At 29.1% G+C, this 20,545-nt stretch overlaps 1 protein-coding gene across 1 annotated transcript; it reads left to right on the top strand.

Annotated features, from left to right (window-relative positions):
- The first annotated feature begins 520 nt into the window (after positions 1 to 520).
- On the top strand, positions 521 to 6,194 carry LOC100257811 (alpha-1,4 glucan phosphorylase L-2 isozyme, chloroplastic/amyloplastic). Its single transcript, XM_010651207.3, has 15 exons — positions 521 to 867; positions 1,233 to 1,462; positions 1,569 to 1,670; positions 1,775 to 1,951; positions 2,091 to 2,366; positions 2,472 to 2,743; positions 2,824 to 2,941; positions 3,025 to 3,411; positions 3,537 to 3,689; positions 3,798 to 3,926; positions 4,171 to 4,407; positions 4,941 to 5,017; positions 5,146 to 5,332; positions 5,458 to 5,658; positions 5,818 to 6,194. Exons 1-15 carry the CDS (start codon positions 648 to 650, stop codon positions 5,932 to 5,934), a joined length of 2,883 nt encoding a protein of 960 aa, XP_010649509.1. The 5' UTR covers positions 521 to 647; the 3' UTR covers positions 5,935 to 6,194.
- Positions 6,195 to 20,545: the final 14,351 nt, after the last annotated feature.

The raw sequence follows: 20,545 nt of genomic DNA, 5'->3' as shown, positions 1-20,545 counted from the left end.
TCACAGTTAAGTACATCATCTCTTTTATTATTATTCAATATCTTTTACCCTAATTATAATTTATGAGGATAAATATGTTAATTTAATTAATTAAAATAAATTAATTAATTTTATCAAATAACCTTAATACTTAAAATAATATTTAAATAATAAATTTTAAATCAACAACTTAACTATAATTTAACTTAAAGTTAACATAAGTCATTAAATAATAAGTATTAAATTTTATCAAATACACCGTAGTCACATTCTATTGTTTTTCGAAAAATTTAAGAAAGAATCGAGAGATTGTGAAAGAATTACTTATGATTTTCCCTATTTTTAAACATGATTTGGAAAGATTTGTCAAATCCTCATTTTTATTAAGCGGGTGTAATCTCTCTCAAAATTAGTATCACAAGTACTCTTGATGTATCAAACTGGCCCATTTGGTCAAAAATATCTCTGGTTATTTGTCAATGTAACAGTACCTGTAGATGGATGGGAAAAGGACAAGCCAAATTTTCTCTCATTTTGAACGTACTTTTGAATACAAGATAAGAAGACAAACAAAACCAACCTCTCCATCTCTGCTATAACTTTCACCAACACTTGGTTGAGCAGGCTGCAGAGAGAGCAGAGAGAGCAGGGAACAGAGAAAAACACCCATGGCAGCTTCACCATTCTCTGCAACCTCCACTCAAACTAGTCCATTTTCACATTCCAATTCCTTCTCAAGCTTCTTAGGCTTCAAATGCAGAAGCAGGCATTCATGGCCCTTCTTCATTAGGACCTCCAGTACCTGGCATTCCAGAAGGAGCTTGTCTATCATCAGGAGTGTGGCTAGCAATCAGAAGCAGACTTTGAAGGATCCTCCCACCCAAGAAGGTTAGTTTCTTGAATTTGGGTTTTGGGTTTTGGAGTTGCTTTTTGATTCTTGGATATATGGTTTTGAACTTCGAAATTTCATGGTTTAGAATGATGTAGAAACTCAATAGAAAGGGTTTTGCTGGGAATGCCGGAGAAACTTGTTCTTATGAATATACTTTCACCAACTTCCCCAATTTGGAGTTTCCCTACTTATGGGGCTCTGGTTGGCTTCTCCACTTGAACCGTATCTAGGGTGGTGTCTTTTCCTCATGGGCATTAATACATTTATCTTTTGGATATTTTGTTGAATTGATTGTTAGTGGGTACTTCTCTTCTCTACAAATTCTTCCTTCACACTTCTCATTTCGATGAGAGAGTTGCAGATGGTCTTGATTCATTTGCACCAGATTCAGCATCAATAGCTTCAAGCATCAAGTACCATTCAGAATTCACGCCGTTGTTCTCCCCCGGACGGTTTGAGCTCCCCAAGGCATACCTTGCAACTGCACAAAGTGTTCAGGATATGCTTATCATAAATTGGAATGCTACATATGATTATTATGAGAAAATGAATGTAAAGCAGGCATATTACTTGTCAATGGAGTATTTACAGGTTCGATCCAGAGGCTTCCTGCATGTTCCCATCATTCAAAGTTACTTTTGCTTGACACATTACTTTGTAGCTAGTATTATTCTTACTTGTGTTATCATTCTCACAGGGTAGAGCTTTGCTAAATGCCATAGGCAATTTAGAGCTTTCTGGGCCTTACGCAGAGGCATTGAGAAAGCTTGGGCATAATCTGGAGGATGTAGCTAGTCAGGTAAATATGGACTGTTTTATTTATCAGGGTGCCCTCTTTGTCACTTGTTGTCTCAAAGATTTGAAGCGTTAGGGTGTTTAAATTCTGTCAATTGATGGCTGCAGGAACCAGATGCTGCCCTTGGGAATGGGGGACTAGGAAGGCTTGCTTCCTGCTTCCTGGACTCCCTGGCAACACTAAATTATCCGGCTTGGGGCTATGGACTTAGATATAAGTATGGCTTGTTCAAACAGCTCATCACAAAAGATGGTCAGGAGGAAGTTGCAGAAAATTGGCTTGAAGTATGATTTGCTAACATTCATCAGTAGCTCATCACATTTTGATTGTTTTCATTGTCAATTTAGTTCCTTTGCTGGGCTCTAATTGTGCATACTGTTTATGTTTTTCAATCCATTGGCTGATTGAAGTATCTCTTAGCAGATGGGTAATCCTTGGGAAATTGTGAGGAATGATGTCTCCTACCCTGTGAAGTTCTATGGCAAAGTTATCGAAGGCCCGGATGGAAAGAAAGAATGGATTGGAGGAGAAGACATAACTGCTGTTGCTTATGATGTCCCCATACCGGGATATAAAACTAAAACAACAATAAACCTTCGATTATGGTCTACAAAATTGGCATCAGAAGCTTTTGATTTACAGGCTTTTAATACTGGAGATCATGCCAAAGCAAACAAGGCTCAAAAAGATGCTGAAAAGGTATGGACTTGTTCATATCATTCTTACACCAAATTCTTACATATGTTTGTTTGGAATTCTTCTTGATTCTGAATGATAATTGCTGCAATGTTTCATTTTGTTCAGATTTGCTATGTATTATACCCTGGGGATGAGTCAATAGAGGGAAAAACTCTTCGTTTGAAGCAACAATATACATTATGCTCTGCCTCTCTCCAAGATATTATCAGACGATTTGAAAGGAGATCAGGAGGACCTGTGAACTGGGAAAATTTTCCTGAAAAGGTTGCTGTGCAGATGAATGATACTCATCCAACACTCTGCATACCCGAGCTGATAAGAATATTGATGGATGTGAAGGGATTGAGCTGGAAGGAAGCATGGGATATCACTCAAAGGTACTTCTTCATTGCTCCTTTCTTTAGCAACTGTTATTCTTCATGATGATATTCCTTATGATTTCGGGTTTTTTGGCCAGAACTGTGGCATACACAAACCATACTGTTCTGCCTGAGGCACTGGAGAAATGGAGTTTGAATCTTTTGAAGGAGTTGCTTCCTCGCCATGTTCAGATCATAGAAATGATTGATGAGGAGGTAGGCCTAGACACAACACAATTCTCTGTTTTGGGGTTATGTTTGTTCCAGGTTCTAATTTCATCCACTGATGTTTTAACCAGCTGATTCAAACCATAACTTCCGAGTATGGAGTGGAGGATCTAGACTTGTTGCAGCAAAAATTGAAACAAATGAGGATCTTGGACAATGTTGAGTTACCTTCCTCAGTCTTAGAATTGCTTGTTAAATCAGAAGAAAAAGGTCCTGCGGTTGATACAATTGAAGAAACTGAAACTTCAAATGAAGGAATAAAACCTAGTAATAAAAAAGATGAGCTTGATGTGGAGGAGTCTGAGACAGAAGAAAAAGTGACTTTTGAACCTGATCTGAAACCGCCAGAGATGGTTCGTATGGCTAATCTGTGTGTAGTTGGTGGCCGAGCAGTCAATGGGGTTGCTGAGATTCATAGTGAAATAGTAAAAACCGATGTTTTTAATGATTTCTATGGGGTAACTAGACCAACATTTAACTTTCTCCCCCTTTCATTATCCTAATAGAAGATGATGTTCCACAAGTTCTCAAGATAGAAGTTGCTCTTTCAACTGATCTTCACTCACATTTTGCCTTCTGGCAGTTGTGGCCAGAGAAATTTCAAAACAAAACAAATGGGGTGACACCAAGAAGATGGATTCGCTTTTGCAATCCCGATCTTAGTAACATCATAACCAAGTGGACTGGAACAGAAGATTGGGTTATAAACACTGAGAAGTTGGCAGAACTAAGAAAAGTAAACTGCTTTATATTCCATACATAAATACACACTTCTCTATTGTTTTAGCTTGTTACCTTGAACTATTATTTGGCTTTCAGTAAGACTAGTTTGAATTGTCCACAGTTTGCTGATAATGAGGATCTCCAATCTGAATGGAGGGAAGCAAAAAGGAGAAACAAGATAAAGGTTGTGTCATTCCTGAAAGAAAAAACCGGATATCTTGTCAGCCCAGACGCGATGTTTGATGTACAGGTTATTCCCTATCTGCAAAATCTACTCTTTTAGGATCCACTAGCTTGTTTCAACATTAAATCAGAACTTGGAAATGGAGGTAAATAATGAATCAAAGCTAGTTTAATTCATAAACTACATTATTAATTTATTATCAGAGAAGTATTTTGATCATATTAGTGATGGAAATTTCTGTGTAATCTGTTTCTTCTTCTCCTTCTTTTTAGGCTCTGAGATTGATAGTGATTTGAGTCATTGTTTTCAGGTGAAGCGCATCCATGAGTACAAGCGTCAATTGTTGAATATCATGGGAATTGTCTATCGCTACAAAAAAATGAAAGAAATGAGCCCTGATGAGAGAAAAGCCAACTTTGTTCCTCGAGTATGCATATTTGGAGGAAAAGCATTTGCCACATATGTCCAGGCTAAGAGAATTGTGAAATTCATCACTGATGTAGGGGCTACAGTCAACCATGATCCTGACATAGGTGATCTTTTGAAGGTATGATTTATGGGGATGAATATTTTGACCTGCAGCATATAGGTGATCTTTAAAGTGTCTGGTGAAACCCACCACATATATATTGTTAGAAGCTCCTTTCCCTACTTGATGCGAGCCTACTATATATATAATGTCATCTGATGTGATATCATAATTACCATCTCAAAGGGCCACTCGCTTAGAGTCCCACATCAAGGTATGAAATTGACTCTGGTATCATTTGTAATTACCTTCCCTCATATGTACATATTATTCTACTTGGTCTTAATGAATCCTCACAATTTTAAAACAGTTTAAGAGAAGTTCACTACACATACAATGTCATAAACTTCTTTTCTCTATTAGATATGAGATATCACAATATCAATCATGATGCGTAAAGCTTTTCAGTCCCTCTATGATCAAAATATGTGTGAATCCCAATGCCCATTTCTTTTTTCTAATTTGGTATCATTTTCTCAAATGGGTTACTCCATGGTAAAGAAATCTGCTTATTGCTTATAAGCATGATCCTGTTTTTCAACCGATTACAGGTCGTCTTTGTCCCTGATTACAATGTCAGTGTTGCAGAAGTGCTTATACCTGGTAGTGAGCTGTCCCAGCATATCAGGTACTTTGATTTAGCTCATAAAAGTGGCCTAACGCCAAAGCTCTCTGCTAAGAGTTAGACTGGCAAGTTTCTTAATGTTTTGATACTGATCGTCTTTCTTAATTTAACATTTTCTTTCCACTGGTTAGCACGGCTGGAATGGAAGCCAGTGGAACCAGCAACATGAAGTTTGCTATGAATGGCTGCATCCTGATTGGAACCTTAGATGGTGCTAATGTTGAGATAAGGGAAGAGGTAGGAGAAGACAACTTTTTCCTTTTTGGCGCTCGGGCTGATGAGATTGCAGGGCTAAGAAAAGAAAGAGCTGAGGGGAAGGTATAAGATCAAAACACCAGAGTGCATGCTTTTCTTTTCAACATTTTCTCCTGATGGATTATGGGATTGATCCGAAACTTCACTAATGATTCAATGCATATCTGATAAACTTGATTCCCATGTAGTTTGTGCCCGACCCTCGATTTGAAGAAGTGAAGGCATACGTCAGGAGTGGTGTTTTTGGCCCCTACAACTATGAAGAACTGATGGGATCCCTGGAAGGGAATGAAGGCTATGGGCGTGCTGATTACTTCCTTGTTGGCAAGGACTTCCCTAGCTACATAGAGTGCCAGGAGAAGGTTGATGAGGCATACCGAGACCAGAAAGTGAGTCCTGAATCTGTAACTCTGTTTACACAATACAATCCCTTGTCTTGAGCCATCTTAGAGACGATCATTCAACAGATGTACCCTGAAAATTTTCTTCACTGAACATACACCTCAATTCTAGGCATATACTAATAGTTGCATTGTCCTATGGTGCAGAAATGGACAAAAATGTCAATCCTGAACACGGCTGGTTCATACAAGTTCAGCAGTGACCGAACAATTCATGAATACGCGAGACACATATGGATGATCGATCCTATTGTAATACCATAAAAAAGAAAAACGATACGAGCTATCAAGCGATTTACTATTGTTACTGTGATTATAGAGCTAAATTTAGATCTCCTAGCTATGTGAAAACCATTAGAAATTGAACACCCTTGTAATCAAATTACATGTATATTTCTTGAAGATAGGAAAAAAAAATGTATGTAAGCAAATTTGTTAGGCCCATGTAGGTTTTGTGAGACTCTTTGAAGATGCCTTGGCCCGCTGGGCTCTGGTGCTTAATTCAAAGCCTTCATCTTCAAATATGAGTTTTGCTTACATGTATTAATGCTTCCACATGTTTAGGAAAAAAAAATCTTTCTTTGCATAGAAGGAAGTGCTAACAATGAAGGTCTTTGTTTCATTAATGTTAGAGCATGATACACACTATAGGAGCAAATCTCGTTAGTTTCGGCTTTAAAGAAAATTAGTTACTCAAACATGATCTCAAAACTTTGATAAATTAGAGATTTTGCATTTATATATGATCACAAAAATATGATTCATTTGCTGTCATTGTGGTTTATGTCGCTCATGACAATATAAGGTTGAACATGAAGGAAGATGTTAAAACACAATATATATTATGGATTCAAATCTTATTAGCAGAAACTAAAATGTTTTCAATCGTCCATATACAACTCATAAACCCTAAATCTTTCGACTCTTTCTATTAAAATTTCCAAATAAGGAGCCCTAATTATTCTTATGTAAAACCCCATCATCAAATATTCTTGTTCCATACCATATTAGGGATCAATCAATGTTGTTGGAATGAATATTTGGCTAAGGATTCCCATTATAATGACCTCCACTTTGCACTATGCCTTCTAAGAATCACTTCATTTGTATGAATCTTAGTAGGGTCTATTTCATCAACTAAACATCTTTTTCTCCTTTCTTTTTTTTTCCCTTTTTTATTTATTTATTTTGCAGTTGTATAGATGGTGACTTTTAATAAAAAGAATTTCCTCAATTTAGGGGTTAATTTAACTAATTGCTCCCTTCCAAAAGCACCCTCCTAACCTTTTGTTTTAACTTGAAAGCAAGAGGTTTGATAAAGACATTGACAAAAAAGATAAATCATTAATAATAATAATAATAATGTTGAAAGTTTTCTTGCCCTAAAACTAAATTACAATTATGTTTATCATTGAAAGAGGGATTTCAACAAACAAACTAAAGAAGACATGCAAAATAGTAAAATTCTTTGGAATAAACTCCTTTTCAAAAGTTGTTTTCAATCTTATCCCCTCAATGTCACGTTGAGATGCATAACTCACCTATAACCTAAGTCCCCAGACCTAAAGGTAATCACTACCTTTTTTTTCTTTTTCTTTTGTTTTTTAATCAAAATTTTAAAATATAATTACTAACTATAGTTCTTTAAGGATTTTTCTATTGTGTTGAAAAGTCTCTTTTTGTGCCAAACAAAAAATGGGCATCTAAGCAAAAGTGGTCTTAAGATTAAAATAGTTTTTGTTTTTTTGTAATTTATATTGATTTTATTGATTTATATTTAAATTATATTTTTAAACTCGTATCTTTATTCGATGATCTAGATTTACTCATAAAAAATTTAGATTTAAAATTTTGTACAATATCGAATCAATACCTTAAAATTTTTTTTTATTTAATAAGATAATAAATATATTATAAGGTAGCACCCAATCAAATGCGCTTATGTAATCAAAATTGACCGCTCAAATCTGAAGTTTTCTATGATATTAAATTGAAAGCTTAAAATTTTTCTTTATTTAATAATTTAATGAATTTATGCTTTTTTTAATTCCACAAATATATATAAGAAATGATAAATAAGAAAGAAGAATTTAAAAGAGAGTCACATCAATGGTGATCCTGATATTTGGATATTGACCTTATTCCATGCATGGAATCATATGGGGTTACATGTGGATATATTCTCAAACTTCAGTCAAAAATGAATACCCATGATAGGTACATATGAGTCAAAATTTAAGGCTGTATTGTTTTTTTTATATTTTAGGCCATGAGTCATATCCAGCTAATGCTATAAATAAATTATGGGTAACCACTAGTCATATGTTGCCATATAAGTATGGTGGCAATTCTTAAGAGAATTTTTTTTTTTTGGCAGAGCATTGATTCACAAAAAAGTGATCAATTCATTAAGGGATCATCACTAAAAACCTATTAACCCTTTTTTATAGGATAAAATACTTTTTGAATCCTATTCCAATATGTAGTGTGAACTAGACTTATATTTCAACCTTATTTAGTCGAAATATGTAACTTCAAATCTCATTGTATGTCTGTTGATATATAATAGGGTTAATTCCATTCACCTTTCAAAATTTTGACTAAGAATACAATTAATTTCTTTTTTTTCTTTTTTTTCAAATTTCATCAAATACTTCATTTATTTTTAGTGAGAACGGTAAGTAAAAATAATGAAGGAAAATGATAAGATGAGTATTTTATGAGATTTTAAACTAATGGGATCAAGTATATTTAGTCAAAACCTGAAAGAAAATTAGTGAAATTGAATCTATATAATAAGATAAGATATCTACTTTTTCTAATTTTATAAACGTCGTTCATTTGATTAATTACTAACCATGAATGACCTCAAACTTTCAATTGATAAGTTTTGAAATTACAAATCAATTCCAATTTCGTGATTAGTACTTGTATCTTAATACATTATTAGAACATGACTTTGACAAAGTAATAGAATGCAGGTGTAAACTTAAAAAAGAGTTAATACGGTATCTGAGTCTTGGTTAACGAGAAGTTATAAGTACAAATTTCATTTATATATTTAGTTTTTTTATTAAGCCCACATATAAGTTGACAAAAAAAATACTTGTCAAGTGAGATGTTAGGGTTAAAACCTAAGTAATAAATATCATTCATCAAAAGTATGGTACCTCTATGTTTCAACAATTAGATTAAGAAATAAGTAAATCTTAGTTATTGATATTATATTAATAAATATGATCAAATTACTTCTTAAATGTTATCTATATACATTTAAATGTGATTGAGGTTAGCAAGTCAAATTCATCCCTTAGTGAATAAAAGTACAAACCTAGTGCAAGTACAACCACACATTAGACCTCCATTATTCAAGATCTAGAGTGGAAAATGGGTAACACTCATCAAAGCCCCTTTATTCAAATGATGTGCTTTGAATTTGAATGGTGGGTGAGCTAAAGGATCTATCCTCCAACTTTCTCAAAATCACACCAACCAACAACCAAGGTGTAGTGAGCTTAGCATGGGTTTCCACCCATTGGATCATGGATCATGGCTCACCACATAAAAGGCGCCAAACCCCTTTTGAACAAGTGGAACTACTACCCAAATGCCAATGGGAACTTATCCCTTGAGAAAAAGCCATTCCACTTTTTGATTAATGGTGGTCCATTTTTGAAAGCCAATGCATATACAAATGTAAATTGTAAAAGGGACCCCCAATAATTAAATGATTCTTTAATTTAAAGCTCCAAAATTAGAGAGAAGGAAAAGAGTTATTGCAAAATTTATATATATACAAATACATTAGGTTCATGCACATATGGTTCACAATTTGCACTAGTGTGAGCAGTTGAGATTCTACATATCCAAATTAAATCTTTGTACGTTTTGAGGTCCAAATGGTTTTAGATGTCACTTTCATAGGCTTAGCCTAAAGAGAAAATGACTAATTGGTTGCTTAAGAATCATAGCTTGCCACCACTAAATCCATGTAATGATGATTTATTACCTTGAGATAAAGATTTATAATGGTGTGTATGATATGATATATAATATGGAGATTCGTCGTCTCATTTATGATTATCTTGATCCATAATTTTTATCATGGTATTATGATTAATCCATTAGTGTCGGCAAAAGGTCTTAATCGTAAAATCCTTTATCCGTCAATTATTACTTATATTTATATCTTAAATGTATTTAAATTCTTTATTTTTAAAAAACATTTCCTTACCTTCTGTTTCAAATTTTCAACCCGATCCAATGTGAATATAGTCGCTTTCATCATCATAGATAAATTCAGTAGTACCATATCTCTAAATCACAATCATCTTATAATTAAAAATTATTATATCTTTTTTTGTGTATGCATCATCGTATATATGGATACATGGATGGTAGGTTAGGTTGTCATTTCATGAAAGTGAGGGAGAACCAAAAATGGGAAACCATGGGCTAATGGTCCCCTCATATCATATAAAATAAATAAATAAACGAACTCTACCCCTCTAATAGGGATAGCCACTTTATACACATGATTTGAAAGGAGGAAAATGTGACAAAAAATAATAAAATAAATTAAAGGAGGTGGTGATGGGCCTGAATATGCCAACAACTCAAAGTGACTTCCTCTTGCCATGCATATCAAATACAGCATCAATGGAATTAAGATGTGTCACTTGCCACTTTTGGCGCTACCAGCAGAGGATTTGAAAGCAAAATTATCTTTATTTAATTATTTTTTAATAAAAATATTTTTAAAATATAATAGTAATTACTTTAGGGTTTTTTAGTAAAGTCAAACTTTCTCCTATTAAGGCCTTTCGGGGTAAGTTTTTTTTCCTTCTTTTCTTGCTTTCTATTTTGTTTTTTTTTCAAGATTACGTATCTTAGAGTTCTCTTGGAGTCAAAATTTGTTTCAAATATTTTTGGGGTTCTTTTTCTTAAGATTTTGTGCTTTGCCGATCATAACTCTAGAGGTTTATTTCTCGTTTATGTGAATTTTGCCTTAAAACTAACAAATGTATATGTATATAAGACGAACATTAAATTTATTGATGATGATTCCTAACTTGATACGAGAATCTAAACAAGTATTTTTATCCATCATATTATATAAAATTAGTTTCTTTTAATTGTACAGATATATTCTAAAAAAGTAAAAATTCACACAATATTTGTGGATGAAACAATTTCAAAGAAAAGCGTGGAAAAACTTGATGTATATGGTCTGATATATTGTCCTAGTATGAATGAAACATGAGGGTGACTAATGATAGATGATGAATGAAAGTGGTCCATCTCTTCATCTTTCGTAGTCTTGAATGTTTTGATGAAAACTTCCAAAGGACTATGCCTACCCACTACTATTTCCTATGGATTCTTCAACGGTCCTGTTCGTTTGCTTATAATTCCTCCAAGTGTATAATAAATAACACATGCATCGATTTTTCAAAATCAAATCTTAAATAAAGTGGTCGGAGAAAGGAAAGAAGTTTGGGGACAAGGAAAAAAAAAAACAAGACTAGAGTTAAAAAAAAAATTATGGATAGCTCAAGAGAAAAAGATGCATTGACGATTACTTTCTTTTATTGATAAATAACACGTTTAAATTAAAAAGGTTAAAAAAATATTAATAAGGAAAATTAACTTAGTATAACTTGTTTATTCCCCTATTTGTTGTTGTTCTATTATAAAATGGCAAACATAACATTAGGTAGGATTTTACTCAAATTAACTTAATATATATAATTAATTTATCATATGATAATTTAAAAATCCTTCTTGATCCGCAACCCAACATACAATGCCCCAAATGATGATTAAATATTTTGTGAATTGTCTTTAATCCCTTTGGAACAAAGTGGTATGCCTTAAGAGTCAAATTTGGCAACATGATTTTATTTTTTTTCTATGTAATAGGAATGTTGTCTAAATTTTTATTTTTATTTTATCGATTCGATTCTTTTTAATCATTATAACATTTACTCAAGAAGTGTTAATATCTCTTAAATACAATAATATTGAAACTTAAATACCACAACGAATAATTAATTTTTCTAAAAATTTATAATATATTGTATTTTTCAACCTGTAAGGATAAAATGACACATTACCGATCACAATCTTGAAACCTAATTATTCTCATATGATCGAATATTTAAAAATTAAATAAGAATTTCAATATCTATATTTTGTCTTCAAAGTTAAATTTTATCTTAGATAAATAAAAAAATAAAAAATTGTAATTTTATTTGAAATTTGAAATCTAAAAGATAATTTTGGTTCAAATGTATTAAGATGTCAAGCAACTCAAATCTAGACCAATTAAAATAAAAAGAAAAAAAAACAAAGAAATGTCACCTAAATAATTCCTAATATGATCAAAATGACAAGACCCATCATTCAAAACAAGTTCTTTTAACTTATTAGATGTTTTTTCCAAGGGATCCAAATGGACCCATTTGCTCTATTTCGATTTACTTGTTTAGACAAGGTAGGATCAATCGATCCAATTATGATTGTAACTAATTTTCCCTTTTATGTGTGAAATGTTAATTAATTGATGAGTGAAAATGATAATGATAATGATGGGTATGATAATTGTTTAAAGAAAAGTGGCAAGTAAATAAAAAGATAATAAAACCCAGAAGGCCAAAGGCCAAAAGCCAAAAGAGAGGATACACAGGGTCCACTTTGTATGGTGGCCCAAATGAAAGGACTTACCATTTTTAATTTGGTGGTTTGTTTTATTAATGTATTAAATGCTTTGTGTGTTGAACTAGGAGACATAGGAGCCGATAAAGAAATTTCAAATTCAAACTAATACATGTATTTTGAAATTAATAATAATAATATAGGTTATTTGATTTTCAATATGATTTATCCTCCCAATCTTAACTTTTTTTTCTTAGTTTCCCTCTTAGGATAGGTAATTTGATATGAGTGTATATAAAATATTAGTGTTATGTATTGATTAGGATAAATAAATAAATGATTTGATGTGTGATAGGTTCTTATTCACTTATCACATGTTCAGTAACTTGAAATTAGTGTGTTAGGTTGTGACAGATAATATGTGGTACGGTGGTGTTACTGTTTTTTTTTTTTATTGAATTATAATGATGTTGAAAATGTAACTCGTTTTTTTTAACCTAAAGTTAGAGGATCTTACATTACTGTAAGGTGACTCGTATATGGTATCACGGGTGGGCGATCATTGTTTTTTCCAACCTAGAGTGACACATGTATGATCGAATTCTCCCTATTTATGATGGTCTTCCTGTCTTTTCTTATAAATTTTATTGATAACTTTCAAATTGCAATAATTTTGAATATTTGATTTATTGTCCTCGTATAATTATGAGATAATTAAAATATTATTGTATGGTATAGGTTTGATCATGATGCCTATATTTACATGGTACTTGTTTGTTAAGATCGACTTCATCACCATTAGTTCAAAAGTTGTAATGTCAACTCGGGGATTGAAGGTTATGATAGTAATTACCTTGGTTCATAGATGGACTCGAAAATTGTCAATTGGAAAACTATAGGTCATAATGATTATTACTTTAACACGCATAAATTGGTTTACCTAATGTCAATTTAAAAACTCTCTTAAGATCCAATCAATTTTTGGATCGCTATAATGACATTTTGACTCAACTTTAGGCATCGTTTGTTTTAGAACATTGCTAAATCTTATTAATAAGTCCCCATACACTTCTTGAGAAAGTTGTATAAAAGGGTTTCAACCACTATGAATCTTGCTAAATTTACTTTTATGTAAAGAATACTTTGAAGGGGTAAAGAATATTCTAAAAGTCAAATAAATATGCTTCCATGTTCAAAAAGATGAATCTTCCTTTCCCATAAGCAAAGGAAAAAATGTACCAAAAAAAAAATCATATGTTTGAAGAGACTTCAAAATAAATTATGAAAAATTATATTTTCTATATATATATATATATATATATAACAGACCATTTGCTCTTAAATTTATTTATATTTCAAATTTCGGACACTTCCGATCATTAATTTTTTGAATTTAGGTTACCTGCACTTGTTCACATTCCACAAACACCAACATCAATGCGGGCTCTACTTGTGCCCTAAGAATCATGTATAAATTATTTTTTAAATAATTTGAATTAATTAAAGCTATGTTACAATGTAATTTATTTATATTTTAAAGAAAACAAATAGACTCATGTTTTTTTTTTCCAATAGTAATATAGAAAGAGGATTTTTATTTAATTTTAAATTTTAAAAATATAATAATTATCCTTAATTTTAAAATTTTAAAATATAATTAATAAATATAAAATTAAGGTGATATTTGACAACTGTTTTTAAGAAGAGTTTTTGTTCTCCAAAATAAAAAATAGAAAAACACAAAACTATTATTTGTTTTCTGTTCTAAAAACAAAAAAAAAAAATAGTATTTTTAGAAAATATTTTTTAATTATTTTCACTTATTTTTTAATAATTATTTTAAAAAATAATTATACAATAATTAAAAATTAGAGCACCACATATAAAAATTGTTTTAAAAACATATTTTAAACCATTAAAAACAAATTAAAAGTATTTAAGGTCTCAAACACACTTTTGTCTTACAAAACGTAAAAAAAAATAACTTTTGACATTGGTTATTTAAAATTATTCTATGATATTTTATAAAATAAATGTCTATTTGAGGACTTTAAATATTTTTTAAATATATTTTAAAGATGGTTTTTATATACAATGCGTTATTTTTAATCAATTTTCATATTTACATAATTATTTTTTAAAATAATATTAAGAAAAAAATTGAATTTTAAAAATACTTTATTTCCTATTTTTTAAAAGAAAAAATATTTTCACATGTTTCTTTTACTTTTACTTCTTCAATTCTTGGATTAAAACTAATATTCATAATTCCCTCTTAATTTCACCTAAAACACAATTTTCTATTTTTTTTAAAAAATATTTTTCAATACCATATTAAATAAAAGAATTTTAAAAAAAAAATTTCTTTATGCATGGCAATATTCTAAAGTAGGTTCTAGGTGTCAATCTTTAGGGCATGGCATTCCCACAATCAGTGCCTACCCACTAGAGTTGACGTGCCACATCTATTCTTAGTAAGCTTGGGGCCCCACCTCCACATGGCTACAAGCCTAAAACATCTCATATTATATCATTTTTTTTTCACAATAAAATATTTCTTGAAGTGACATAGTGGGTCCAAATCATCTAATTATGCAATAATACAAATAGTATAAAGTACAAAATACTATTTTCTCTAATTTCTTGGATATTTATTTTTTGATGAAATATTAATATAATTATTGTTTTGCTTCAAAAAATTTATAAATAATTACTTTTAAATTTTAGTTTATTCTATCAACATTTTTAAATTTTTTTTAAAAAAACTTTATAATAGATTATTAATTGTCAAAAAACATTTAAAATAAATTGTATAATATATATCACATTTGATAATATTTACTATTTTTCAATAATTATTATGTAAAAAATTAATTTAAATTTCAATTATTATTATGTAAAAATTTATTTTTAAAGTAATTGAATTTTGAAAAGATGATAGTATAAATGTGTAAGGAGGAAACTCCATTTTAAAATAAAGAAATGAATGTATCATTAAATTGGGTTGAAAGGGACTTGGTTGCTTCACCCACAAGTTAGCTTCTTAATAAAGAGATTCCCACTACTCCCCATCCCTCTCCCTCTCTCTTCAATAACATTCCAAATACTCGCCGATTCGTCAAGAATATCATCAAAATTCAAAATACTTTCTTTTTTTCCTTTTTTTTTTTATAATTTAAAAATAAAATATAAAAATATATATTTTTAAAAAAAAATTTATAGCCTGTTTGGATAGTTTTTAATGACAAAAGAAGCAAAAGCAGAAGTAATTAGTAATGGGATGCAACTTAATTTTATAATCTTATATTTGTTTATTTTGGAACTGTATTTTAATAATATTTTTACTAAAAATAAAGATAGTTATAATATTTTTTAAAATTTTAATTAAATAAAAATCTATTTCTCATATCTTATTTTAGGAAAAATATTAATTTTCATGAGGAATAAATTTTTATTCAAACACTCTTAAAAATTATGATTTATGTTAAACTTAAATATCACTATTAGTGGGTAAAAAACTCTAAAAATAAGTTTTATAAATTAAATATACATTCATAAAGAAAATAAATAAATAAATAAATAATAAAGGTCTGTTTTATAAATTCCAATGGATTTTGTTAAATTCTATCTTTTAAAGATCCATTTTATCATTTATACATCATGGATGGGATTGCAAACAAATAATTTCGTCCCCCCATACATAATTAAATAAATAATAGATAAAATTAGGTCTATTTAAACATTTTAATTCATATTTTAGATAAATAAAATTTAATTTAATTTGATTAATGAGAAGAAAAAAAAAAGGAAAAAACTCAGAACCAAAAATGATGAATTTTTCACGGATTCTCTATCAACCAACATGGTTTTCACTTTGAGTTAAAAATTAAATAATTTAAAAATATGTTTATACCATTCAAAGGATTTGACTATTTATTAAATATTCTAAACTTTTTTTTTCTAGATTTTAATTGATGTCCCCATCCAATCACATTAATCAATCAAATGGCATCATATCATACAAAATTCATGGTGGCAACCCAAAATTAATGGAAAAGGGTACAATGCCGCAATCAAATGCTTTGAGGAGATTCTTAGGTTGGGCCATCCCATCTCAATGTCATTACAAGTGTAATTGGTTCTATATTCTTAAAATAATAACTTATTCACCTTTTGGGTTTGGCATGCCACCATCGAGTATCAAAATATTAAAAATCACGAAGAAAACATCAAACATAAGTTCAAAAAACTAGTAATATGATGAAAATTTATCAAAACTTATGAAAATATTTAAAAAAAAAATTGAAGAAAACAATACATATTTTTTTATAATTTATGACTTTTGATAATAATACGAACTTACAAGAAATATGAATTTTTAAAATATATCATCCGAATATGAAATAAATATTTTATTTCATTAAACCTCAACACTTTTAACATATTATATTATGATTCATATTAAATTGAATAGACGTAGTTTCATGATATTTGAGGATGAAGAAAGTTCATAGTCATGACAACAATATCGATACCATGATGAGTTTGCTTGATACATACATTTGAAAATGTATATTTATAAGTATAAATGACAATCAGGAAATGATTATATTCAATAAAATTAAAAATTAGGTTGAAATTTAAATTGCACTAATTAATTATATGATTATCTCTAATTGAATAAATAAAACATGATCTAAATATTGGACCATACATACAATTTAAATTATAAATATAATGATAAAGTGTAATAAGTGAATTTAACTTAAATGAAATACAAATCCAATATTAAAATTGAACTACATTTATATTTAATTTACAATATTACTAATTTATTAATATGATTTAAGTAATCGTTAGCACCTAATCTATAGTGAATTTGAAACTTCAATAAAAGCTCCAAATATTGAAATTTCTAGAAAAATTTATAAATGAGTCAATGGATCAATGAAACTTTCAAATGAATCATGGATGAAGTGAGATAGAAATGAAGTGTTTATATGAAAATTTTGGTCAAAATAGAGATTGGAAGTCCAAATAATAGTTGGAAAATGTTTACAACCTTTAGATAATATTCAAATCCAAATCTAGTAGTTGAGTGGTGAAATTGTCATTGGAAAACATTTATGATTATTGAATTGAATTAGAATAATTTTTTTCAATTTGACAGATAGTTCGATCTTGGAGGATAACTCATGATGATTTGATTATCAATTTCTTTGTCATTCATCATGAAACATTGATGTAAGGATCAAGCATTCCAAAAGATCGTATGTTGCTAATTTGTTCGATAAAGTTGATGATTTTTTTTTTGCCTACTATCTTTTTGTTACATTTTTTCTATACACCCTTCCAATTTTTGACATATTTGACAAAATTTTGTTAACATATATATTGATTTAATGAAGTGTTTATATGAAAATTTTGGTCAAAAAAGATATTTGAAGTCCAAATAATAGCTGGAAAAGTTTCTAATCATCAATTCATATTCAAATCTAAATCTAATAGTTTGATGGTGGAATAGCCATTGGAAACATTTATGATTATTGAATTGAATTAAGATAATTTATAGTCATTTGACAAATAGCGAGATATTGGAGGATAACTTATGATGATTTGATTTGATTGTCAATTTATCTGTCATTTATCGTGAAACATTGATATAGGGATCAAGCATTCCAAAAGATTGATGATGTATTATCAATTTGTTCGATTTTTTTCTCTCATCATCTTTATGTCATATTTTTCCTATCCACTTCTCCTATTTTCAACATTTTTGATAAAATTTTGTTAACATATATCGATTTTTTCTTATATATTATTTTTCCATTGTTTCATACCTATCAATGTATTACCTTATACCTTGTATGTGTGTGGACTTATTGTTTTGTATGCTGATCTAATTTATTTATATTTATGGTTAATTTCACTCATTTCTCTTTGAGATTTGGTTAAATACACTTGACTTCTATTGGTTTGAAATTTTAAGAAAAAATAATTCATTTTGAAAAAAAAATCTATAAAATAAATTATCTACCAAGATAATTCCCAAACTAGTAAGTCTCTATGTGGCCTAAAAACTTTTTTCTACGTATAAATGATAATTATTAATTGACATTTTGAATTTTTTTTTAAACATAAAACTATAATTGATGACTATGATTTAAAATTTATCTTTAAAACCGTAGTTGTCAACTATGGTTTTAAGTTTATATTTAAAACCATAGTTGTTATCTACGGTTTTGACCATTTAAAAAAAAAAAAAACAAAACCATAGTTATCAATTATGATTTTGTGATGTGGATGTCTCTATATGGATGAGAAACACTAGTTTATGAATTATTTTAAGTGGGGATCTATTTAGTGATTTTTTTAAAATAAATTATTTTTATTTTTTAACTTTTTTTTTTTTACAAAGGGATGTGAGTAAAAATAATAAATAAAAAAATAGATGAAATATTTGACAAAATTTTAAAATAATGAGATTTAGTTGTATTAATCAAAATCTTAAAGCTATGTTTGGTTCCCGAAAAATATTAAAGAAAGAAAAGAAAATATTAAGAAAAATAATTTTTTCATATTTGATTTTGCTATAGAAAATATAATATAAAATAAAATAAAATAAAATTAAAATTAATTTAATTTTTATATATTTTTAATTTTTTAATTTTGTTACGATAAAAAGAAAGAAGTAAAATGAGTTAGAAGAAATATATAAAAATAATTTATTTAATTTAATTTTTTTTGCCTTTTTTTTTCTGTTACTTTTCATCTCTATATTCTTTTCTTCATGTTTTCCATCAAATTTTCCAAAACCAAACATAACCTAAAGGACGTGAATAAAATTAATCATTTATATTTATTCAATGATCCAAATCTTATCACGGAATATCCCAAATTCAAACTTGGGGATACTGAATTGACACCATAAAATTTTTCTTACCCTTTATACACGACTCAAGTTAATTTGACTAATCAAATTGTTTTCATGTGACTTGGCGATTCACCATTAATTGAATAAGTCCCTCTTACATTAATGGATCCAATCCTTTTTGGTTAATTTTCAAGATCATTAGTTTGATTTGTGGGCCATAGTCCAAAATCAAATTAATGAAAACAAAACTAAATTGGCCTTTCAATACAAGGACAACAACAATAACAATTCATATCCAATTTTCAACCTCACACTCTTTTTCTTTGAATCCAACGTGAAAGTGTAATTTTTTTCTTACATCCTAACAACTACTTTTCTCTTTTTTTTTTTTTTTTTTTTTCTAAACAATAATAATGTGAAAAGATTAATTTTCATTTTATAATCAACAATTCAAATGATATATTAAAATTGAAAACTTTTTTTTTTCTGCCCATTTATGAGTGTAAAGACTGGAATTATAAATGCCAAAAATGAAAAATGAAAAAAAAAAAAAAAGTGTGTGAGTATGAAAGGAAAGAGCCAAAAACTCATTGTTAGAAAGACAATTACCAAACTAAGCATTTTGAGAGAGCGTGGCCAACACACCTAGCTTCATGTGTGTGGTTAAAGTTTCTCAATCGGTAAGGCTCTTGTGGTTGATTTTTTAACAACGGGCTTGACCGGTTGGCCACACACTCCGTGGGCATCTAGAAGTGGAGGAAATTTGCTTTAAAATTGAATAATAACTTCTACCAATTTTTTTAATAATTTTTATTATATTTGAATTTTCTTCTCAATTTTAATTAAAAAAGAATTCATGGTGGTTTCGAAAAACCTTTCAAATGCATTTGATTCATTGATGTCTGTCCACATTTAAGAATGGATCATATTTTTTAGAATAAATTTTCAAAATGTAATTATGAACTCATTTTTATTTAAAGTTATGGTCAAAATTAAGAATTTTCATTAAATGTTATTCTCATTATAATAATTTATTATGTTGCAAATTAGATAGAAATTGATGTAAATTCCTATAACTAGGGGATTTAATGATTATAAATTTAATCTAGATATAAATTAAAAAATAAATAAAAATAAATGATCATTTCATAAAAGTTTAATTCATCATAAAAAATGCATGAAATAGTAAATGTTGGATTCCATATACTCCTATTTTTTATTTTTTAAATTATAAAATAATATAATTTTATATAAAATACAAAAACTTATAAATTTACATGAAAAAAAAAATTAATTATCATATTTACTTCACATAAAATAAAAAATAGCAAATATATTCAAAAT

The sequence above is a fragment of the Vitis vinifera genome, chromosome 1, assembly GCF_030704535.1.
Source record: "Vitis vinifera cultivar Pinot Noir 40024 chromosome 1, ASM3070453v1".
NCBI classification, from domain to species: Eukaryota; Viridiplantae; Streptophyta; class Magnoliopsida; order Vitales; family Vitaceae; genus Vitis; species Vitis vinifera.
This window is presented reverse-complemented; position numbering and strand designations above follow the sequence as displayed.